Below are 25,997 nucleotides of genomic sequence, written 5' to 3' on the forward strand. Positions count from 1 at the left end.
CGCCTCCTCCGGCAGAGCCAGCGCTGATTGGCCGAAGGCTGGCCAATGCATTCCTATGCGAATGCATACTTAGCAGTGCTGAGTCAGTTTTGCTCAACTACACATCTGATGCACACTCGGCACTGCTACATCAGATGTAGCAATCTGATGTAGCAGAGCCGAGGGTGCACTAGAACCCCTGTGCAAACTCAGTTCACGCTAATAGAATGCATTGGCCAGCGCTGATTGGCCAATGCATTCTATTAGCCCGATGAAGTAGAGCTGAATGTGTGTGCTAAGCACACACATTCAGCACTGCTTCATCAAGCCAATACAATGCATTAGCCAGTGCTGATTGGCCAGAGTACGGAATTCGGCCAATCAGCGCTGGCTCTGCTGGAGGAGGCGGAGTCTAAGGTCGGACCTGAATGGAGACTGGTGTGGAGCGATCTTAGACTCCGCCTCCTCCAGCAGAGCCAGCGCTGATTGGTCGAGTTCCGTACTCTGGCCAATCAGCGCTGGCCAATGCATTCTATTAGCCCGATGAAGTAGAGCTGAATGTGTGTGCTTAGCACACACATTCAGCTCTACTTCATCAGGCTAATAGAATACATTGGCCAATCAGCGCTGGCCAATGCATTCTATTAGCTTGATGAAGCAGAGTGTGCACAAGGGTTCAAGCGCACCCTCGGCTCTGATGTAGCAGAGCTGAGGGTGCACAAGGGTTCAAGTGCACCCTCGGCTCTCCTACATCAGAGCCGAGGGTGCGCTTGAACCCTTGTGCACACTCTGCTTCATCAAGCTAATAGAATGCATTGGCCAGCACTGATTGGCCAGAGTACGGAATTCGGCCAATCAGCGCTGGCCAATGCATTCTATTAGCCCGATGAAGTAGAGCTGAATGTGTGTGCTAAGCACACACATTCAGCACTGCTTCATCACGCCAATACAATGCATTAGCCAGTGCTGATTGGCCAGAGTACGGAATTCGGCCAATCAGCGCTGGCTCTGCTGGAGGAGGCGGAGTCTAAGATCGCTCCACACCAGTCTCCATTCAGGTCCGACCTTAGACTCCGCCTCCTCCAGCAGAGCCAGCGCTGATTGGTCGAGTTCCGTACTCTGGCCAATCAGCGCTGGCCAATGCATTCTATTAGCCCGATGAAGTAGAGCTGAATGTGTGTGCTTAGCACACACATTCAGCTCTACTTCATCGGGCTAATAGAATGCATTGGCCAGCGCTGATTGGCCGAATTCCGTACTCTGGCCAATCAGCACTGGCTAATGCATTGTATTGGCTTGATGAAGCAGTGCTGAATGTGTGTGCTTAGCACACACATTCAGCTCTACTTCATCGGGCTAATAGAATGCATTGGCCAATCAGCGCTGGCCAATGCATTCTATTAGCGTGAACTGAGTTTGCACAGGGGTTCTAGTGCACCCTCGGCTCTGCTACATCAGATTGCTACATCTGATGTAGCAGTGCCGAGTGTGCATCAGATGTGTAGTTGAGCAAAACTGACTCAGCACTGCTAAGTCTGCATTCGCATAGGAATGCATTGGCCAGCCTTCGGCCAATCAGCGCTGGCTCTGCCGGAGGAGGCGGAGTCTAAGGTCGGACCTGAATGGAGACTGGTGTGGAGCGACCTTAGACTCCGCCTCCTCCAGCAGAGCCAGCGCTGATTGGCCGAATTCCGTACTCTGGCCAATCAGCACTGGCTAATGCATTGTATTGGCTTGATGAAGCAGTGCTGAATGTGTGTGCTTAGCACACACATTCAGCTCTACTTCATCGGGCTAATAGAATGCATTGGCCAGCGCTGATTGGCCGAATTCCGTACTCTGGCCAATCAGCACTGGCTAATGCATTGTATTGGCTTGATGAAGCAGTGCTGAATGTGTGTGCTTAGCACACACATTCAGCTCTACTTCATCGGGCTAATAGAATGCATTGGCCAATCAGCGCTGGCCAATGCATTCTATTAGCGTGAACTGAGTTTGCACAGGGGTTCTAGTGCACCCTCGGCTCTGCTACATCAGATTGCTACATCTGATGTAGCAGTGCCGAGTGTGCATCAGATGTGTAGTTGAGCAAAACTGACTCAGCACTGCTAAGTCTGCATTCGCATAGGAATGCATTGGCCAGCCTTCGGCCAATCAGCGCTGGCTCTGCCGGAGGAGGCGGAGTCTAAGGTCGGACCTGAATGGAGACTGGTGTGGAGCTATCTTAGACTCCGCCTCCTCCAGCAGAGCCAGCGCTGATTGGTCGAGTTCCGTACTCTGGCCAATCAGCACTGGCCAATGCATTTCTATGGGGAAAAGTTAGCTTGCGAAAATCGCAAACTGACAGGGATTTCCATGAAATAAAGTGACTTTTATGCCCCCAGACATGCTTCCCCTGCTGTCCCAGTGTCATTCCAGGGTGTTGGTATCATTTCCTGGGGTGTCATAGTGGACTTGGTGACCCTCCAGACACGAATTTGGGTTTCCCCCTTAACGAGTTTATGTTCCCCATAGACTATAATGGGGTTCGAAACCCATTCGAACACTCGAACAGTGAGCGGCTGTTCGAATCGAATTTCGAACCTCGAACATTTTAGTGTTCGCTCATCTCTAATCCTTATTATTATTATACATCCAAAACCAAGGGTCAGGGGTGTAACTAAGGGGATGCAGAGGGAGCCCTGAAGTCCCTTTCCCTTTCACACTTGCTACTATTCACTCTGGAATCCTGTATGCTTGGTTTCCATGTGAACAATAATATAAAAACATACACTTTTATAGAGCTGGTTTTGGTGACTCAGCACAGCTCAGCAAGTACTGGCAATAGTGAATTCTAGTTATTGGCAACCAGCTGGACCTTTCACTAATTTATTGATGGTTGAGTTACAGCAATGAAATATTCTACATTATGTAATATGTTTTGTTTTTTTTTAGATTTATTGTATGTTACTTGGATAAAATTCCATCGTTATGCAAACAGATAAACAATTAAAATTGTAGCCAAATTCTGCTGTAATTTGCGCCAACAAAACTGGCATTTATGTCTTACACTTTATTTTCTATGTATTTTAGTTTCTGCCCTTTGTCTGACAGGTAGAGAGGGTTTGTAGAGTTTAATATGCAAAACTATGCACCAGACAATATGCCAAAATTTTGGACAATATGCCAAGATTCAGGACAATGCGCCAAAATTTTGTGTCAAACTTAAGCCAAGTACTAAGTGGTGTAAAGTTAGACTAGACAATCTTATAGTGCCCCATGTTTTCAAACAGCATCAGCCACTTTGGAAAATCTGGTGTAATTTAAGACTGTCTTGTCTCACTTTTCATTGTTAGGCTAAGGCCCCACGGGACGACCTGCAGCAAAAAAGCGCTGCAGGAAAAACGCGTCGGCATCACATCACGGTTCTTACTGCAGTGCTTGAAACAGAAAGTTCACTGAGTTTTCCTCTGTGGACTTTGTTACAATTATACCTTTGGGGAAACTGCTGGCATTTCCGTAGGTATAATTGACATGCTGTGATTTCCAAAAACGCATCAGTTTTGGAAATCGCAACATGTCCGCAACATGTTGGTAGAATCTCATCCACTTTGCCCTTACTGTAAAACGCCACAATTTTTCCCACAGCGTTTCCGTTCCATGGGACCCTGGCATTAGACAGTATTATTTTTTCTGCCCCACTGTGTAGTGCTATTTCCTTCTTATTCTTTTTACACCTTGTCAAAGAGATGTGTCTAGCAACTGGAGACTGTCAGAGTTTATGGAGACATACCTCCAACTGAGAGCACTCAGTTGTCAATTTTTGAACATTGAGGAACAATTTAGTTTGTGCCCCTTTATGGAAATTATTTGTATCCTTACCTTGTGTAACCCAGCAGTCACTAGGGACTCATACAGAAATGTATATGTAATCTGATATATTGTTCACATGTGGATACTGTACTTAAACTCTTTGGCTTGTAACTCCATGATTGTACTGGATCTCTTACAATTTAATAAGAATATTTATATCATTATTTCAGATTCTGGTTTGAGCTAAACCCCCAAAGGCGAAGGCCCCACATAGGTTTTTTCATTGCGTTTTCGCTGAGGTTTTATCTGCGGACTTTCTGGCTATATTATACCTACAGGGAAAACACCGCTGCAGGTTTTTTTCTGCAATGTGTGGATGGGATTAACCAGAATTCCATTCACTTTCTATGTTCTGTAAAGTGCAGCAATTTTTTCACAGTATTTCCACTTTGCCAAAAACTATACATTTTCACAACCTTGGTGTAACATCTCTGCCTGTTCAGGTCACTGCGCCACCCTCTGCTCGCATGCTGTGGTGCAGGCGGCATGTGCAGTTTAGTTCCTTGCTTAGATTTTTTGGTTGCACTGTGTGAACACAGCTCTAGTTCTGTAATTGAATTTGCACCACACCCGTTTTCTGCCATTGTCGTCCTCATGTTTGCTGACGTTTTTCTTGCTGTTTATTTACTTGTATTCTTAATCCTGACCTTGGCTTTTCCTACTGACTATTCTTTTGGACTTCGATTTGGCACTGTTTAGGGCTCACTGTCTCTTGTGCCCCTTCCTCCAGGTTTCTCCAGCAGCTACTGGGGAATTGTCATCTTAGCAATTTCCCTAACATTTGGGCTTCAGCCTAAAACTGCCCTGCGTAAGTAAGAGATAAAAAAGTTGCATCCATTCCAGGTTCAAGGCTTATTCAAACATTTACACAGTTTAGGCTGGGGCCCCATGTAGTGTAAGCACGGTGTTTTTTGTTTTACAGTACCTGCAAAATATATGAGATTCTGGCTAATCCCACCACACATTGCAGAAAAAAATCTGCAGCAGTCATGCTGTGATTTCGATGAGCTTTTTTAAAAGACAGTATACCAATTGTATCTACAGAAACGCTGGCAGTCTCCGTATAGGTATAATTAAAGCAGAAAGTGCTGTGGGAAAAAAACAGAATTATATTTCCGCTGCAGTTTTTCCCCCAGTGCTTTTTGGCTGTGGTTCGCAACGTGGGGCCTTAGTCTTAAAATCAAGAAGCCTAAGCCTAAGAAGAATGGGGGTACAAAACGAATATGGAATATCCTCATGGGTTAATGTTACAAGTGATTGTATTATGGCTCAATTTCAATTGAGTTTTTTGCCTTTGTATGAAGCCATATTTTTTTGGGCTATATATATTTTATGCGCCTCCATGAGGAAATAGGTTGTGTCATAGTCAATTGAATGTCATCTGGGTACAGTTTTCCTCTGTAGAAGTCAATGGAGAATGAAAATTCTTCTCCATCAGTACGGATCTGAGTAAAGGTAGCATATAAATAGTATATTTTACATTACTCTACCACAAAGTCTAAATGTTTTGAAGCAGAAAAATACATTGGTACATGTACAGGACATGTTAAAACTGATTGATATCTCATTTCATACAGTCATGTGAATTATGCTAGAAGTGTGCATGGGACTTGTCTTTGGTGCAGAAATAGAAGGGCCTCTGATTTTTCAATAAACTCAATCTGTAAGGGGACATAAACTGAGAAAAGAAAAAGACAAATTATAAGATTTGAGAGAGAAACCTGAAATAAATTATCATTACAAGGGACCACACTAATGTGACTACGTAGTAAGAGAAAAATACTGTCAACTAAATAGCATTAGCGACTACGGTTGTAGAACACAATGATGGCAAAGGGTTATATTTCTTTTTGCTTTTATAGGAATGGACCCATGACAGATATTCATTGTGAGGAAATATTGAAATCCAAATCGCCTGATATTTCTATCACTTGACATCTGCTGTCATACACTTTAGAAAGTCAGCCTCTCCATTTGCAATCTGCTTATTTGGCCATCTTTCATCTAATGTATATGACCGGCTTTATATATGTCTAGGCTACTGAATCTGCTAATGTCCTGTATATAAAGCATATAAACCTCAGCCGTGAATCTACTGAAGACAGCAGAAGAAACCTAAACATTACATTCATGACTTAAGGAAGACAGAAACATTGTTACTTTTTCCTTTAAAATAATCTAAAGTGACAAGAAAATCTTCTCTATTTGATGAAAAGCAACATAGTGATGATCTTTTTTATTCCATATTTAGGCTGATTTCAATCTTATACTGAAGAAAATCTGAAATAATGAATATTTATTTCTGCTCTTTATTGTAGAGAAGCTTTCAGTAGAGTATGTGAAGCTGTCCCAGGCACCAAAGGAGTATTCAAGAAAAGAAAGGTACTTATTTATCTTCAAAGTCTCATATGTCAAGTCTTCATGGGTGGAGGTCTATCATGTAGGGGTCCTAACTAACAAACCACCACCAATAAAAAGCATATTGAACAGGTATCTCTATACTTTTCTAAAGTATAGTGGACACAAATGACATCCTTGGCACCGTGAATTCAAAGAGCGATTGCTTCCGTTTTCTATCATTTAGTTATGATTTTTGTGTGGCTCTTTCATTAGGAGCACCGTTGTAATAAGCAATATGTTTTTTAATGTTTATTATGCCAGATGTTTCCACTCCTAGTTATAACTGTACAGTGCTTGCATGTGTATCCAAATGTCAATAGAATAATAGTCTTCCAGATTAAGAGTGTTTTGCGTAAGGAGCAGTCCATTTCTTAGGGTCCACCTCTAATGCAGGGACATCTATACCACCGATCCAAGCATTATACTATACTATATAAAAAGCACAGCAGAAAAGTATCACTTTTTTTGCAACAACTTTTTTTTATTGTGCTTTTCTCTCCAGATTTTCTTTCCTCTTTAAATCTATAGGAAAAATGTGAACATTTCCTCAGCCATAATTGACATGCTGTGTTTTTCAAAAACGCATGCATATTTTAAAACGCAGCTTTTCCACAGCCGTTTTTTTCTGCAATGTGTGGAAGGGATTAGCTAGAATCTCAGTCACTTTGCTGGTACTGTGAACGCGAGGCTTCAGCCTAAAAGGAAAGAAAATCTGCAGCCAAAGTGCAATGAAAAATGCTGCAGAAAAAACACGATGCATTTCCGCTGCATTTTTTTGTCACTGCATTCTATAACATGGAGCCTTAGGCTAAGGCCCCATATTGTGGAAACCCAGAGGAAGAAATGCAGTGTTTTACAATACCAGCAAAGTGAATGAGATTCTGGTTAATCCCATACACACATTGCGGGGAAAAAAACACAGTGGAAAAGATGTGTTTTAAAAACGCTGGCATTTTTGAAAATCGCAGCATGTCAATTTTACCTGCAGAAATGCTGGTGTTTTTCCTATAGTTGTAATAAGGGAAGAAAAAGTGCAGTAAAAAAACACAGCACAAACAGAATGTGTTAGGAGTATTTAGGTTCATTGCTTTCTTTCCTGGTTGGTTAGTCTGTCCTCCCATTTGCACCTGGGAGGAGTGGTCTCTACTCGGTATTTAAACCCATGCCTCCCATGGTTCTGTGCTGAGTGTCGCTTTTACAGAGCTAGGCCTTAGCAGGAGGAGTAGGTGGTTATCTTGGATAGAGGAAGTTCCGTGGTTGATTTTTGGGAGGTTTGGGTGAACGAGTTGGTTAGTGTGTTTTCCCTTCTGTGTTCACCAATCCTCCCTCTGTGTATTATTGACTGTGTGAGTGAACTGCCTTATCCTTTGATTTCTACTCAGTTTCCCTGTGTTTGTTTCCTAGTGTATTGTTCCTTCCCATATTGGTTTGGGGAATTCCTTTCCTACATGTTTCCTGTGTGCTGCTTGTGGTGTTAGTCAGCGCACACCCTTGTCAGTCCCTGTCAGTAGCAGCTTCACTTGTTCGTTAGGGGTGACCCCCTTTAGTCTCCAGTCCCTAGAGATCTTATAGGGCATTCCTTCTCCCCCTTCCCTCTAGGCCTACGGTGTCAGTGAGAGAGGAGCTGTCGGGGTCAGGCTTAGCCTGAGAACAGCCGACCTACACCCGTGAGGCAGGGACCGGGTTAGCTAGTGGGAGTAGTGCAGGGCGAGATTCCCAACTGCTATCCCTTAGCCCCGTTGCAGCTACCAGGACTGACATAACAGAATGAAAACACATGATGTTTCTGCTGCATTTTTTCCGCAGTCCTTTTTAGCTGCGCTCCGCAATGTGGGGCCTTAGCCTTAAGGTGGCTGATAGTGACAAGATCTACAGAATTTTATGCGTCAATTGTTTTAGAGCGCGGTGGTGCTTATAAGAGGTATTAGTCTAACAGTCTAACTACTTTCATACAGAACATACCTGGGACAAATTTATTAGACCCATGTAATGCATCGCAGTTTTTCAGACAGCGCATTTCACAGAAAGTCTGCAGAGCTTTCCTCTGTGGACTTTCTGTATCCATTATACCTATAGGGATACCACTGGCATTTCCATGGCATTGCCATAATTGACATGCTGCAATTTCACAAACTGCAATGTTTTGAAAATCGCAGCATCTCTGCTTTGCATATTTTCCCTCAATTTGTGGATGGGATTCGCTAGAATTCCATCCACTTTGCAGGGACTGTAAAACGATGTGGGCCTAAGGCTAAGATCCCATGTAGCAAAGCACAGCAAAAAACATATATTTTTTTCCGCAGCGTTTTTTTGTTTGCGATATTGCAGAGTTTTCCTCTGCAGATTTTCTGTCCCTATCATACTTATACAGAAAACACCAGCATTTCCACAGGTATAATTGACATGCTGCATTTTTCCGCTGCAGATTTTTTTCTGTAATGTGTGGATGGGATTAGTCAGAATTCCATCCATGTTGCTGGTTATGTAAAACGCAGAAGTGGATTGAGCAGAAAGAAGTATAAGTCCCTCTATATTTCCCATTCCTTATATAGCCGCTCTTGGCTTTGGCTCAAAAATGCAGCAAAATCTGCAACAAAGAAAAGCTGTGTTTCTGCCATGTGGGGCCTCATCCTAAAAGGCAAAGTGACATTGTTGCCTATGGTATCCAGTCACAGTACAGCTTTAATTTCCCCACAGCAGTATGAAAAATAAAAATATTTTAATCTTTTGTGATAAATGGGCCCCATTGATTTTAGGGGGTTGGAGATTTCAGCTCCCGACACCCATGGCAATCTGCTGATTTTCCTCTGAGAAGCTTTGGCCAGGTAGACATTTGTTTTGCAGCAGAGTAGATGTAGTATTGAACAACATGCATCAGAGGTAATACATGGATGTCTTGAGTCATCTTAGGGTGCATGCACACTGAGTAACGCCGGGCGTGTATGAGAGCCGTACACGCCGGCATTACGGCAGACTGCCGAACACTTCCCATTCACTTCAATGGGAGCGCTCGTAACAGCGGCGTTTACGAGCGCTCCCATTGAAGTGAATGGGAAGTGTTCGGCAGCCCTGCTGTAACGCCGGCGTGTACGGCTCTCATACACGCCCGGCGTTACGTAGTGTGCATGCACCCTTACAGAGAGGCTTTCTGTTCTGTTCTATAAGGGGTGTCTTGTCAAGGGATAGGGCATATGACCAGCGATTGTCTTTACAAGACTACCTTTTTGTATGTCTTGTGAGGTTAACAGGCTACAGGACGATAGTATATTGTGTATACATATAGAGCATGAACAGGAATGTTTTCAGATTGTTTTGTCAGAGGAATTCATTAGCATATGTTGTAATATAAAGTCTGTGAAAATACAATATCCCATAACCTATTGGTAATGCTGTAACAGAGTGTTATGGTATAAAACAGAATCTGAATAAATACATGGAATGAGGGCCATCTGGTAACACTTGTATTACTCGCAAGGCTGATGAATCCTGGCATGATTTAAAGTGAGATTCGTGACTCATACTATGCAAATCGGAGGCACAGAGAATACATTTGCTGGCAGTAAGATTATATCACTTTCTTAATCTTATGTGGTGTGAAGACGCAGGTATAAATAGTAGATTACTGCACCATTCACACGACTTTGACAAGCTTAATTTTTTATGTATGAAGGTTTTTAATCTAATCTTTGCGCAAAATGATCTTTGGTATTTCCTAATTTTAAATATATAAAAATATTTCTGCCTCAAAATGCACTGCCAACTTCCCCCGTGTGAAATAGCCCTCTGGTTGCCCCATGCAGGTGAGACACTGTATTTCACATAGATGCTGGGATATTTGATACATTTATTTAGCAGTGAAGGCCGAGAGGCTCGATGTTCCAACATCCTCTTGGTCTACACTGTTAAATAGGGACAGGGAATGAAATCAGGCCTCTCTGATGTCATGGCTCCTATCATTGATCCTCAATGCCAGTAATATGGCATGTGCCCATCATAACCACTCATTGGATGCAGTGCTCACATACTGTCCATTTATATACAGAGGCTGGTGCTAGATGCCAGGGGAATGGCATGTATTTCTACCGCTGTCTTTTCTGCAGCATTTTCTGGTGTGGCTCACTACAATGGGGCCTTTGCCATAGGCTGAGGCCCTACATTGCAGAAACGCAGTTTTTATTGTTGCAGATGTTGCTGAGGTTTTTTTGAGCCAAGCCAAGAATGGCTACAAACACAATGAGAAATGTATAGAAAGTACTTATAATTCGCCCTTCTGCTCAATCCACTTCTGGCTTTGGCTCACAAAAAAAAAAAAAAGCAGCAAAATCTTCAACAAAAAACTGTGTTTCCGCAATGTGGGGCCTCAGCCTTAAGACACCTTTTTGTGACCACTTGCTCCAGAGAGAGAGAGTATTAATGTTTTTGCCAGTGCGCACAAGATCTTACTTTCTGTTTTTCACATACTATTTTGTTTGTTTTATTTAGCCAGCAAATAAAATCCTTTCTAGCATCCTTGGAAAAAGCAACCTCCAGTTTGCAGGAATGTGTATAACTCTGAATATATCCACAACCAGCTTGAATATGATGACACCAGATTCAAAACAGGTATGATCTTTGAACCATATAGAAAATACCTTCCAGGTAATGTCATAGGCATCAACATGAATCCTCCATTATACATTCGTAGTCAAATATACAATGGATACAGGACTGCCAATTTTTTTTTTTATAGAATCTGTAATGGGCACCCCCCCAAATTTTTTTTTTTTTTTAAATATAACTTTTATTGAGACTTTTAAAATCTGCAACCCATCAACCACTAATTACACTCCATAATACTGTGGTCAGGAGTCTTATATTAAAAACAAAAACAAATAGGGAAGGGAATGGAAGTTGTGGGAGTGCACCTGATCCCAGATTATCCTGGTAAGTGCTGTTTGTATATCTCTCCACAGCACTGATGCAAGTGTGCCAACTCCACACAACAATTATACACCTAACCCTCCCAAGCAGATGTAAAAAACAGGGTTTAAATAGGATACAGAGTGTGTTGTTAGGGTCCAGTCACACGGAGTAAACCAGCGCTCATTTTGGCAAAATACACGTGTAAAGAATACACGTGTAAAAATAAGACTCCCATTGACTTCAATGACATTTTTTTACTCGTGTAAAAAAAAAAGCGGCAAAAAACGTGTCGCGTGTAGTACACGTGTACTTTGCCAAAATGAACGTGCATTTACGCCGTGTGAATGGACCTTTAAAGTGTATATACCCATGAATGGAAGGGCAGAACCACCACACACTGCCGTATTGAGTGGCAGTAACTGTGTATCAAACTGCAAACTATTGCCTTTCTGACTCCCTTGTATAAGGAGGCCAAGATCATATACAATGCTAGAAAATATCCAGTAAACCACTAGTCTGAGTTCCCTGGGTGTACATACATGCAGTGTTGCAGGCTGAAACCTGATAGGATCACCCACATAAATGGGAACAGCACACTCTGCCTTGAATTCTAAATATCTATTTCTCTACGTGTTTCATTACATCTACCCTGTTTCCCTGAAAATAAGACACCCCCCCCCTTCACCTTCTGGATCACATACAACCGGCAGTCATGCCGGCACTCCGCTAATTGTTCCCCGCTTTGTTTGCCGATTGTTCCCCGCTCCAGCCGCTGCATAAAACATCCCCCGAAAATAAGAAAGGTCATATATTTCGTTAGATAATTAATTATAAGAACATGTCTTATTTTCGGGGAAACAGGGTAGTAAGTCATCAGGAGAACTTATTAGCGCTATATCCTTGAAATATAGAAGAATGTGGTAAAAACCGCAATTCCCAGGACTCTGATGGTGAGTCCCAGTCCTGGCTGATTATGGTCACATAAGGGGGTACTTACTAACTCATCTATACCAGTTTTTTGCTTTAGATGGGTGTAAATGTGATGCATCTTTGCATGCAGTTATATCTTGTGCCAAATATGCGATACAATGTTCTTTCTGAACTCCACTCACCATTTATGAAGTGGTTGGAACGTGGCAGAAACAAAGATGTACTGAGGCAGGAACTCCCTGGCCTGCCAAATTTCTATAACTCGTGCCAGAAAGTGGAGTTAGGCTAAGGCCTGGTTCACATCTGCGTTCAGTATTCTGTTCGTGGAGTCCACTTGTGGACCCCCTGAATGGAATACTGAAAGCATTGGCAAGCAGCGAGCTTATGACACGGACCCCATAGACTATAATGGGGTCTGTGTGTTTTTTGCATGGTGTCTGCATGGAACATGTGGAGAGAAAAGTACTTCATGAACTACTTTCCTCTCCACATGACTTGTGCGGACACCACGTGGAAAACACGCAAACCCCATTATAGTCTATGGGGTCCGTGTGCTTGCATTGGTCACCGTTTGTCAATGCGTTCAGTATTCCGTCCAGTGTGTTCAGAGGGTCCCCAAGCAGGCTCCCCGAATGGAATACCGAACCCAGATGTGAACCAGGCTTTAGTCTTGGTGCCTGCAATATTAAGTGAGTGGAATGGATTAAGACTGGCATAGAGAACTTTAGTTTTAATAATCCCCCCATACTACCCCCCTCCTACCATAACTGTGCACCACAACATGCTGTATTCAACACTGCTTATGCAGATGCAACTATTGAAATCCTGTGTTAAATCCCTTGATTTTGTAGAAATGTTGGTAGAGAGGAGACATCTGAACAAAATGTGATATATAGCTGGTTAGTTGGTGACTTGTATTCCTTGTATAAAGCTTACATGCATTGTATTCCTAAAGCAAATCAAATCAATGAATGAACATGAAATGCCTCTGCAAAATGTAAGTGTTGGCTGCGGCTGGCAGTGGTTGCCAGAGCAACAGTTGGAAATACATTTGTCATGGAAAAGGATACATGGCAGGAAGCCCAAGTATTAGTGCTGCAATAAATGTACACAAAGAAGAAATGCATTCAATAACATATTAACAGAGCGGGGTAAGGATATTAACAGAGTAGGATGGACAGATAAAGCACTGACTAAACAGCGCTTTATCATTGGAAACACTGGCATGAATGCTAGAGACACTCGCTACATGGACAGCATCAAAGTGACCATCTGGCTTTCCTAGAAGACTTTATTCCAAGATTTTGTATATTTCAACTAAAACAGTGATTTTGTAACAGATTTATATTAGGCAATTGCTGATAATATTACTCCATAATATTACCGTGAGCTTTTTTGTCCTAATTTCACACCCCCTCCTATTACCATTCACTGCTTATTTAGGTGACATTTTTTTTTACAGTCATGTGTTCTTCTGACTTAAAGGGGTTGGCCACTTTCAGACCAATATTGAGAAACAAATGTTATTGTTTGTACAATAAAAGGATATACAATTTTCCAATATAATTTCTGTATCAATTCCTCACTGTTTTATAGATCACTGTTTGCTGTCATTCATTCTGTTACTTCTAGTGGATAAGTCTGACCATGGTCATGTGATTTATGGTCCATGGTCATGTGATTTACGGTCCATGGCCATGTGATTTACAGTCCATGGTCATGTGATTTACGGTCCATGGTCATGTGATTTACGGTCCATGGTCATGTGATTTATGGTCCATGGTCATGTGATTTACGGTCCATGGTCATGTGATTTACGGTCCATGGTCATGTGATGAGTACACAGGTGCACAGCTGATTACCAGGCAGATGTCTGATTACTGGGCTGTGACTATAACGAGCGGCACCTGTGTGCTCATCACATGACCATGGACCGTAAATCACATGACCATGGACTATACATCACATGACCATGGTCAGAGTTTTATCCTCTAGAAGTAACAGAATGAATGACAGCAAGCAGAGATCTAGAAAACCATGAGGAATTGATACAGAAAGTATATTGGAAAATTGTACAACTTTTTATTATACAAACCATAACCATTTGCCTCTCAATATTGGTCTGAAAGTGGACAACCCCTTTAAGTCTTCTATTATCAAATGGATCAGTTACATAGACCGTAAGAAAAAAGGTCATGTGCATAGATAGATCCATTATTTTCTATGGGGCTATGTACTGTGCATTGAAAAAAATGTCCAACATGCCATTGTGTGAAAGGTTGCTGTGTGAATAAGCTCTTACATCTGCATTCAGTAGTAGAAGATGTGCATATGATAAGAAACATGAGAATGTACATACAGGCAAGACACAAAGCGAAATGACACCTGCTAGTGTGGACAACAGGTTACTAAATGCTATTTTGTTATGTTATGATGGAGACAGTTTGTTTTGCTTACAAGTGTAATGTGGCATTCACACTTGCGTCACTGTCCGCCCTTTGTATTTCTGCCTGAATCCCTGAAAAAAACTGCATAGGGACGACTTGCCAGCGGTCAGTTTAAAAACCTATTCATGTCAATGGGTTTTTAAAGCAAACCGCCAGTGTCAGTACACAGCTTCTCTGCAAGGAAACCATTTTCTTTGCATGGACACAAACTTGGACATGCAGGACTTTGTGTCTGTGCTAACCCCCCCCCCCCCCCCCAAATACAGGTTTTACCACAGAGAGGCTGCTTATGGACACCGACAGCTTGCTTTAAAAACCCATTGAAAGGGATGGGTTTTAAAACTGACTGCCGGCAAGCTGTCTCCAAGCAGTTTTTCCAGGAATTTAGGCGGAAGCACAAAGGATGGACAGTGGCGCAAGTGCGAACATCGCATTAGTTGAGGTGAAAACCATCAGAATGTACAGAAATATTTATTTGTTATGGTTATGATTAATGCCCACATTCTTCTCATCTTTGGCATGTCTTTAATAGCCAAGGAAAAGCTTGGTATTTAGCTTTACTTCAAAGAATGTGTTTTCTAAATGTAGACTATAATAATAGTAACAATTAAAAATCTATATTGCAGTTAAATGTCAGAAAAAAATTCTGCAAGAGAAAGATTATGACATATTAGAAGAAAATGGAATGTTACTATTAAAAAAAAATCCTTTTTATACATGCAGATAATACTTTTTACAACCGTACCTAAGCATTGCAACAACACATACATACTAGATTGCTATATAAAAAAAACAGAAAAACTTGAGAGTCTTCAGTAGTTGATACCTTTTTTAATGGCTAACTAATAATGATGACAGATTACAAGCTTTCAAAGCTCTTGGCTTCTTCCTCAGGTATATCTAAAAACAATTTCGGAAAGATGCATATTTCAGAAATTGTTTTTAAATATACCTGAGGAAGAAGCCAAGAGCTTTCAAAAGCGTGTAATCTGTCATCATTATTAGTTAGCCATTAAAAAAGGTATCAACTACTGAAGACTCTCAAGTTTTTTGTTTATTTTATATTTCATAGCCACTGGCTAACACGGTACAAAAAAGAAAATAATAGATTGCTGTCTATGGTAGCCGTAAAGGGGTTGTCTCTCTGCGCCACTGAATATGTGGAGGTATTTCCTGGTGTGGACAGCCAGATGTTTCTGAAGCTGCAGCTTCTTCTCTGCTTGTCAGGGTAGATTCAATTCCAATAATATGGCCTCACTTGCTCAGCATCTTCCCTGACAAGCACAAGTTAGAAGGCAGCTTGAGAAGCAGCCCGTTCACTACATGCTTAGTCTTTAAAATATCTAAAGATGTTTCTCTGGTTTTTATCTTTCTCCACCCACTGGAGTGAGATTACACAAAATTGGGGCATCTCAAAAAGTCACATTTAATAAATGTGTGCAAATGGCCAAGCAAATGTTTGATAAATATGTCTTACAGCAGATTAGACATTATTTTGGAGTTAAATGACCCAGAAAAAAAGGCCCAAATACATTGATAAATGTAGACCACAGACCAGTGTTCATAATCTGTACGTTACCTGAAAACACATGTACATAAATATCTAACGTAATTTATAATTTTATTACTTTTATTCATGTACAGATCATAGCCAATCATCACATGCAGTCCATTTCCTTTGCCTCTGGTGGTGACCCGGTAAGTACTTATACATTGGAACTTATTGGGGTCTTATTAATTCCATATAATATTAAGGCGGTGTAAAATTAGATTGCATAGTCTAATGCATCCAATTTATATATCATTCAGATTAGATGATAAACTTCCTTAGACATGTTCATATAACTTTACAACTATTGGTTGGCTAACTTTGCAGCAAAATTTTGTAACAAAGTTTTGGAGGACTTTGTTGCTAAACTATTTTCTTTGCCTGAGGGACCAAGAGATAAAGATCACCGCGTTTCACCCAATGATTCAATAAACCAAATCTTCTTTATTGTTGTCCAAGAAATACATACGACGCGTTTCAGGCCTATGAATGCCTTTCTCAAGTGTAATGAACTATGATCATGCATAAAACAAACCAAAGAACGCATCTCAGCATAAAAACATGACTTAATATCAGATATAATCATCCTATCTGCTGGGGTCCATCTGGATCTTTATAAAACTATCATAAAACTTGTATAAATAAATAAATAGTTGTATTGAATAATACATAAATAAAAATAAAGCTTCCCCCTGACGAAGCTACAAAGCGAAACGCGCGTTGGGGCGCGTTCACTGGCGGTATGTGTACATGCTAAACTTATACTCATTTTGGGTCATGGCTAGTAATTGAATTTTTCATTGTACCTTTGTCACTGGTTGTCAATACTGGTTATCTACCTGTTTATCTATATATCACAGTGACATTGGTTACTCATTGATATTAACCATATGTCCCTTTATGCATACTATATTATTGACTATTGTTACCACCAGTGTTATTACTGAAGCATTAGACCCCCTATTTTATATGTGTACATGTGTAATTCATTTTATATGTATATTTAATAAAGATTCTACTATTTTACTTATGGTGCTTCTGTCTTTTGACATCATTGGGATGGTAATAACACAGCAATCTTATTAGCCCAAAGTGGTTCACAAAAGGGTATATAATATGGGCCCAATTGGGGTTTATCTAACTACCTTCATTGCTAGGTAGATATAAAATCCTTGGAAAGGAGCACATGGAATACCCCAAACTCTATAAGGGGCACTGATGAATGTAACCAAAAATCTCCACAATTAATCCTCAAATTTGCAGAGTTAGTACCGATTAAACATGCTTACTTGGTTCTGTCGGGCTGGAAGCTTACCAACCCGATAGTGGTAAGCATATATATGTCATTGGTGGACGTGGGGGCTGCTTCCCGCACAGTTTTTGGCACACGCGCTTATGTGCATGTGTGCTGACCGCCTCTCATCTCAATAGATCCACTAATGTAGTAAGGGATCAAGGAGCACTTGTGTCTATAATATAAACACCTCCATCTACCTATGCTCTCATAGCCTCATCTCAATTATCCTACGTGTTTCCCCAAGCCAAAAACTAATTTTTCAGATTCATCAAAGTGTAGGATCTAACCTCAGTAATAAAGATAGTGCAGTAACAACTGCAGTTCTCTGTCCCAGATGGTAGGCACCAATACTTTCATATAATAATATAACATATAATGTTTTTTTCTGCAGCGTTTGCAATGGGGGGGAAAACGCTGCGTTTCTACAACGTGGGGCTTCAGCCTTAACAGCTAAAGGAAACGTGCAAAAACAATAACCTGATAATCGGTTATATAAATAAGCAGACCAAAAACTGTAACACTCTTTTATTTGTGTGCTAGGATGCTACAGACTATGTTGCTTATGTCGCAAAAGATCCCGTTAATCGTCGAGGTAAGAACTATTATCTATTGACTAGGTAAAGCCACCCTTCGGTTCACAATAAAACTTTCACAAGAAATGCATAGGTAACATTCCTGGTGACCTTTCTGCTGCATCTCTGTTAAAGGATCACTATCTTAAGACTACCTTATGCACACTTAGGGACTCATCAACACCAACGTTGTGTTTGCTGGTCTCGAGGGTCCATGCAGTTATGTAGAAATAGCCCCCTTTCTTGTGCAGGACCTTAGTAACTGCGCCCCACTGTTTTGATGAGTTTGTGTTTTTGAGTCTGAGATGCTCCTGAATAATCCATTCAAGAACAGGGGCAAGTGTTTCTTACTACCAAAACACAAAGCATAGAGTAGTCTGAGAAGCTGGTAGCCATTTTACAAAAATGAAGAAGGGACTGGGAACTGCAGAAACTATCCCAGAAAGATTAAAAGGATAATACCAGGTATTTTATCTATGCATTATGCATTTTGTATTAATTTTCTTATTGTGCACTGGAAGTTAGGTTTAACCTTATTGATATTAGAGGGAAAATACATACTGACTTATTGATATTTCTATGCATTTTCTCCCAGCTTGTCATATTCTAGAATGTAGTGATGGACTGGCACAAGATGTCATCAGTACTATAGGCCAAGCATTTGAACTTCGATTCAAACAGTATTTGCAGTGCCCTTCCAAGATGCCTGCATTTCCTGACAGGTAATTTTATAGTATAGAACATTCCCTTTGTTTCTGGTGGTTAAAGTTGGCAACATCTACTCATTTTTCACATTATTAATGTTCAAAAATAAGTCTGATATGTTACAAATCAATATTGTCGGGTATATAGATTACTGGCGCTCTAGTTTGACATATAGTATACTGACAGTCTTTGACAGTAACTTTATTTCACCTCAAGTGCCCTACGGTTGTAGAAGGTTTTTTAAGTAAAGTGTGTCTTGTGTAACCCCCTCAGGACAGGTATTGAACATTAGTTATTGTGTCATTGTTTTGTTTTTTTGTTTTTTTATTATTGATCACATATGACTTGGCTATCAATTGCCCATAAGTGAGTTATGGATTATGAACTTGACTGTTGCAATTCTCCACTAATTGGGTTTCCTCTTACTAAACCCTCTTATTCTCCCCTCTATGATGTGTCCTGAATGCACCTGCCAAACTCATCTTTATGGCAAACCGATGCACTGATGCATTTAGCTGCATTTACCGTGTCAATCGCTAGACCAGTTGCCCTTGCACCACAGAATACAATATTAAACTATCGCACTCACCAATAAACCCATCCGTGATGCTGTACTTCCCTACATCTCTTCCCTCGTCACTGTTTACCACCCTAACCGTCCTCTCTGTTCTGCCAATGACCTTAGACTTGTATCCTCTGTTATCCAAACATCCCACTCCCATCTCCAAGACTTTTCTCAAGCGGCAGCTGTGCTCTGGAATGATTTACCCCGCAAAATCAGAATAATCCCCAACTACAGCAGCTTAATTCAGCTTCATTGATATGATCGTATTTATTAATAAGCCACAACATATTCCGCTGGACTGTGGAATATGTTGGCGCTATATAAGTAACATTCTTATTATGTACTAATAGATAGATTACCTATTCAACAAGATTTTTAAAGCTATATTGTTTTTCTATCAATTAACTAATTGTATATTGTTATTTGAATTGATTGTGTTTTTTTATTTTTGTGGCACATTTATTGATTACATTTTTATTTTTGTGTTTATAAATTTTATGTTTTACGTTTTTAGAACCAGGTGTTTGTTTAGAGGCTATGTTTTAACAGCATAGTAAAATTACAGTAATAACAATATTTATTATGTTTATTTTTAATTGCTTTTAGTTTTCCCAGAATCATCTGTATCTTCAAGAAAGTTTGTGAGCACTACTTCATTTCGAATAAAGGAGAAAATTTCTATTGTTAATACATTTATGTTGATTCTAAAAATTTTGTTTTAGAATGCAAAGCTTAGATGACCCGTTATGGACAGAAGAAGATGGCGCTGCAACAGAACCTCAATATTACAATAGTATTCCGAATAAGATGCCACCCCCGGGAGGAATTATTGATGAGAGGTTAAAGCAGCACACAAATCAGGGAGACAATTCACAGGTATATACCATAAGCCCATTGATTGGAAGCTGTTTCACTGGGGTGTCATTAACAGGATTGTTTTTCTTTTTCAATGTGGGAACTTTCCAAACATGTTTCAGCTGTTCAGTCTGCTCCCAATGGACCATATGGTATTCCATGTAGTGTGTATGTCATGGTTGTTCTGCACAGGAAGCAATGCTGGAAAATGCTTCCATGATATGGCATCTGAAACAGAATACAGTACTTCTATGGAATATATGGATGCCCTATTAGAGTTTGTACCTTTTCTTTTTTAGCCATGGCATTTTTCTTGCTTATTTTGACCATTACTGTGTTAGTACTTATTTATAATAATGTGCTATTTATACATAAAAGCACTGCCTGCTGATAGTTTACTGCATTGTTTCTCAACCTTTTCAGATTCTGGGCACCTTGTGGTATACCTACCAAATAATTTTTACTAAAAGACAAAACAACATTATACAAATGCAAATAATGTTGCATTAAAGTATGCTGTCATCTTCCTAACCAGAGTATTGTAGAGTATGGGTTTTCTAGGGACCCCTGTTTGGAATTGTTGGTTTTCTGTTTGTATGTGATTAATGATTATTAATTGGTGCTTATCCATATAGAATGTGTCACATGAGTAATAAGTCTAAGTGGTATCTCCACAAATCTAAGCTTGACCAATAATGGTCTACCTTGTAATAACATTGAAGTAGCACTTTCTTATTATGCTTCCCCTAATTGAGGGGTTTGATGGGCATGTCCTGGACATCCCACCAAGGGTTGAGTATTATCCACTTGCATAAGTCTGCACCTCCTGCTGAAGGGGGCCCCAGACTACATGACTTTTGTTTTTGTTAATAAAACAAAGGAGTAACTGCAATGTGTCTATATATCAGAATTAGATTTTCTAATAAAAGACATATTGATATGATAAACCAGAAATATCCATGCAGTGGTGTTCACTGTCTGATTCCAAAAATATCTGGAGAGATAGAGAAGTGGAGGAATGAGGGAGCTGAGTGAGTGTGTGAGAGAGAGGGAAGAGAGAAACACACAGAAAGGAGACTACTGCAGATACAATATGCTTAGTAAGGGAGCGCCCAGTGTCTGCCCTGTGCCATTCCGCCGGGTTTTTGTCCTCAACCCTGAGAAAATGGACAGGGGATGGAAACCTGGCGGTCAGCTTTAAAACCTATTCATTTTAATGGGTTTTTAAAGGTGACTTGTCCGCCTGCAGCCTCTTTGTGGGGAAACAGTTTTATTTAGCCAGACATAGTCGGACATGCAGGACTGTCTCTGGCCGAAAAAAAATTGTTTCCTCGTGGAGATGCCGCAGGCGCACACAGGCGGCCACCTTTAAAAATCCATTCAAATGAATGGGTTTTAAAGCTCAACTCCAGGTAGCCGCCCTCTGTCCACTGAGGACAGAAACCCAGCGGAAAGGCAAGGGCAGACACCGAGCACAAGTGTGAACGCCCCCTTACCTACTCCAAGTGCTTTATTTACATCAGTATAGGTCAGTACTGTATGAGCCTGTTATTACTTTCTAGTCGAATCATTGACTTCACACAGGGCCCATTCTGGGTTATCTGGAAAGTATGAGGAAGGTCTACATTGACCGAAAACATTGACTCAGCTTTGCATAATAAATGGTGATTTGATTTGCATATACCTGTGTGAAGTCCATGATTCAACTTGACAATGGGTTGGGACCCTATCTTCACATTTCTGGGAGTAATAGCTGCATCCCTATTTGTTGCTATTGCTTTCTAGTAGCAGAGACTTAGATGAGCAGATTCTCTTCTACTGTCTGTGTGCTGTCCATGGGAGACATAATAGCTGCTTGTCTTCACTCAGCAGTTCAGGGACAACTGAGAATCATACACGGAGCTTGCATAGAGAAAGTTATATAATGGCCAGAAATCATTATTCCTTGTATACACACAATATACTATTGATTTATGCAAAGCTAGTTGAAAAGTTTTTTTTACCCTTTAAACAATGCAAGTAAATGAATAAGACAGTGTACATATTAAAAGGCTTATAAAAAAGAAAGCTTTCACAAGTTATCCATTCACCTTTGACCATGTTGACTGATGTTAATGAAAAATGTTGAAAGAACTCACAGGAACTGTTTTATCGCTAATTTAGTTTATGACCTCTGCCGGGATAGAACAAACATATTACCAAGGTCGTCATCTAGTAGAAAAGTCTAATGAAAACTTTCAACAAGCTATAAAAAGGCAAGGTAAGATTTTCTTTATAAACTTGCTGCCTTGACAATTACGTACGACATTTATTTGATCTCAAGTGGGAAGAAACTTGTTATTGTATTTGCTTATTTTGCTATTGCTTTTTATTCTACCCTATTGTTGTGGCTTTATAATACACAATGCAAAAATCTGTAAACCCACTACCATGTTTCTAGCTAGATTTTTCAGATTTATCAAAGGGGTTGTCTAACCATGACAACGCCTTTTGGAAAGAAAAGATGATCAGCTGATCACCTTTGCTAACTGCTGGTATTGGTGGGGGGGGGTGTCTGAAGGAAAAATGGTGGTCATTTAAATGAATGGTTGTCTATGTAATACATGGAGAGAATTTATCAATCCCTCTATGCAAAATTTCTAGTGTAGACGTGTGACCACATTTGGCGCCAGACTCTTTCTGTATTTCTCTCACCACATTACTCGAATATAGGTGAGTGCACCATGGACACCTTAGGCCACGTTCACACAGGGTTTTTTGGGCTGGATTTTGACGCTGAATCCACGTCAAAATCCAGCTAAAAAAAACGCATCCCATTGAATTCAATGGGTTCCTTTTTCCGCGAGTGGTTTGTTGCCGCTTGCGGAAAAAAGAAGCGACATGCCCTTTTTTTTCACGGCACGACACTCCCTTCTGACTTGGCCCATTCATTTGGCCTAATCCGGAGCAGAATACCGTGATTGGATGCCGATGCACCGTTTTTGGCGGCCTCCGTGTCAAAATCTGGTCCAAAGAACCCTGGGTTCACACCATATTATAACTTATGCCAGTTTTCTGGCTTGAGTTATAATGGAAACCTATGCCAGCTCTTAACTGGCGTAGCTCTCCATTCTGTCGCATGGGCGTGCATCTGATTTGTGCAAGAGAAGTCTTTCCCATGGAATTAATTGTAGTTTTCTACTCAGACTGCTCTTCTATCTGTTCTAGAAGCCTATACAGTATTTAATTAACAAGTTATGATACAGATGTGGCATTCGAATAATATAATAAGAACTTTTCCAGCTTCCTTAGACATATACAGTGTCCCAGAAGGAAAGTCAACAGCTAATCATGCAAGTAATGTACCTACATATGTCAACACCCAACACATGAACAAGAAAATGTTAGGAGCCTTTCAGCGGAGTGTGGATGGAATGTTCTGTGGATCGGTGGACAGCTGCAAGGACATAAGTCCTAGAAAAGATCTGTTTGACATGAGTAAGTACCATCTATTCTTTGAAAAGTTTTATTTATAATAGCTATCTACAGTATCTATCAATTTGTCTTTGCATAATGGGAAAATATGAAAGAACCTATCTATCTACAGTGCCTACAAGTAGTATTCAACCCCCTGCAGATTTAGCAGGTTTACACATTCGGAATTAACTTGGCATTGTGACATTTGGACTGTAGATCAGCCTGGAAGTGTGAAATGCACTGCAGCAAAAAAGAATGTTATTTCTTTGTTTAATTTTGTTTTAAATTGTGAAAAGTTTATTCAGAGGGTCATTTATTATTCAACCCCTCAAACCACCAGAATTCTGTTTGGTTCCCCTAAAGTATTAAGAAGTAGTTCAGGCACAAAGAACAATGAGCTTCACATGTTTGGATTAATTATCTCTCTTTCCAGCCTTTTCTGAATATTTAAGACCCTCCCCAAACTTGTGAACAGCACTCATACATGGTCAACATGGGAAAGACAAAGGAGCATTCCAAGGCCATCAGAGACAAGATCGTGGAGGGTCACAAGGCTGGCAAGGGGGTACAAAACCCTTTCCAAGGAGTTGGGCCTACCTGTCTCCACTGTTGGGAGCATCATCCGGAAGTGGAAGGCTTATGGAACTACTGTTAGCCTTCCACGGCCTGGACAGCCTTTGAAAGTTTCTTCCCGTGCCGAGGCCAGGCTTGTCCGAAGAGTCAAGGTTAACCCAAGGACAACAAGGAAGGAGCTCCGGGAAGATCTCATGGCAGTGGGGACATTGGTTTCAGTCAATACCATAAGTAACGTACTCCACCGCAATGGTCTCCGTTCCAGATGAGCCCGTAAGGTACCTTTACTTTCAAAGTGTCATGTCAAGGCTCGTCTACAGTTTGCTCATGATCACTTGGAGGACTCTGAGACAGATTGGTTCAAGGTTCTCTGGTCTGATGAGACCAAGATCGAGATCTTTGGTGCCAACCACACATGTGACGTTTGGAGACTGGATGGCACTGCATACGACCCCAAGAATACCATCCCTACAGTCAAGCATGGTGGTAGCAGCATCATGCTGTGGGGCTGCTTCTCAGCCAAGGGGCCTGGCCATCTGGTCCGCATCCATGGGAAGATGGATAGCACGGCCTACCTGGAGATTTTGGCCAAGAACCTCCGCTTCTCCATCAAGGATCTTAAGATGGGTCGTCATTTCATCTTCCAACAAGACAACGACCCAAAGCACACAGCCAAGAAAACCAAGGCCTGGTTCAAGAGGGAAAAAATCAAGGTGTTGCAGTGGCCTAGTCAGTCTCCTGACCTTAACCCAATTGAAAACTTGTGGAAGGAGCTCAAGATTAAAGTCCACATGAGACACCCAAAGAACCTAGATAACTTGGAGAAGATCTGCATGGAGGAGTGGGCCAAGATAACTCCAGCGATCTGTGCCGGCCTGATCAGGTCTTATAAAAGACGATTATTAGCTGTAATTGCAAACAAGGGTTATTCCACAAAATATTAAACCTAGGGGTTGAATAATAATTGACCCACACTTTTATGTTTAAAATTTATTAAAATTTAACTGAGCAACATAACTTTTTGGTTTGTAAGATTTATGCATCTGTTAATAAATCCTGCTCTTGTTTGAAGTTTGAAGGCTCTAACTTATTTGCATCTTATCAAACCTGCTAAATTTGCAGGGGGTTGAATACTACTTGTAGGCACTGTATCCTATCTATCTATCTATCTATCTATCTATCTATCTATCAAGAAAAATTAGTCAGCAAACAATATCAACTATATGCGCTGGTGCCATGGCTGCAATGGTGGAAACAGCAGCATTGTCATCTCTTTTGTTAAAAAATAAATAAAAAAATTAAAGGGAAACTCTGGTTTTAATTTACTTGTATGTAGAATTACTTTAATATACTTGTAATTGAATTGTTGGTCATATATCTTTATTATATGAGTGCAGTAGTCAGTGGCTAAAAAGACAGTATACCTCAGGTTAGTTCTATGTGCTGCATTATGACATCCTATGGATGGGGTGAGTAATAGTTTATTGAACAACATCACTTATAAAGTGCTACACTTGTGTCCACACCAAGACAACGTCACAAACTTATATCCATGTTATGCCCAGTAAAATTATACCTATAAAAACCACAATAAGGCTAAGGCCCCACAGGCCGTATCTGCAGAACTAAAGCACTGCTGGAAGAACCACTGCTTGAACGCACTGCGGTTCTTTCCACAGTGCTTTCAACAGAAAGTTTGCGGAGTTTTCCTCCGCGGACTTTCTGTTACAATTATATCTATAGGAAAGCCGCAGGCGTTTCTGTAGATATAATTGACATGCTGTGATTTTCAAAATTGCAACATGTCCGCACTGCGTTTTTTTCTGCAAAGTGGGCATGAGATTCGCATGACTTGTTTGATATGCTTTTATATACACAAATAAATAAAAACTGGAGTACCCCTTCATTTATGGTA

The 25,997-nt window shown here is 40.7% G+C and overlaps 1 protein-coding gene across 2 annotated transcripts in view; it reads left to right on the forward strand.

The window, feature by feature from the left end:
* SHC3 (SHC adaptor protein 3) overlaps window positions 1–25,997 on the forward strand; it is a 66,237-nt gene that overhangs the window by 35,678 nt on the left and 4,562 nt on the right. For both annotated transcript variants that reach the window (XM_075276899.1, XM_075276909.1), the window contains 8 exons: window positions 6,150–6,213; window positions 10,714–10,833; window positions 16,155–16,208; window positions 17,897–17,948; window positions 18,524–18,650; window positions 19,921–20,074; window positions 22,217–22,313; window positions 23,336–23,530. In XM_075276899.1, coding sequence (XP_075133000.1) covers window positions 6,150–6,213; window positions 10,714–10,833; window positions 16,155–16,208; window positions 17,897–17,948; window positions 18,524–18,650; window positions 19,921–20,074; window positions 22,217–22,313; window positions 23,336–23,530 — 863 coding nt within the window. The remainder of the gene's footprint in view (window positions 1–6,149; window positions 6,214–10,713; window positions 10,834–16,154; window positions 16,209–17,896; window positions 17,949–18,523; window positions 18,651–19,920; window positions 20,075–22,216; window positions 22,314–23,335; window positions 23,531–25,997) is intronic.

Source organism: Leptodactylus fuscus, chromosome 1 (assembly GCF_031893055.1).
Source record: "Leptodactylus fuscus isolate aLepFus1 chromosome 1, aLepFus1.hap2, whole genome shotgun sequence".
In the NCBI taxonomy this organism is placed as follows: domain Eukaryota; kingdom Metazoa; phylum Chordata; class Amphibia; order Anura; family Leptodactylidae; genus Leptodactylus; species Leptodactylus fuscus.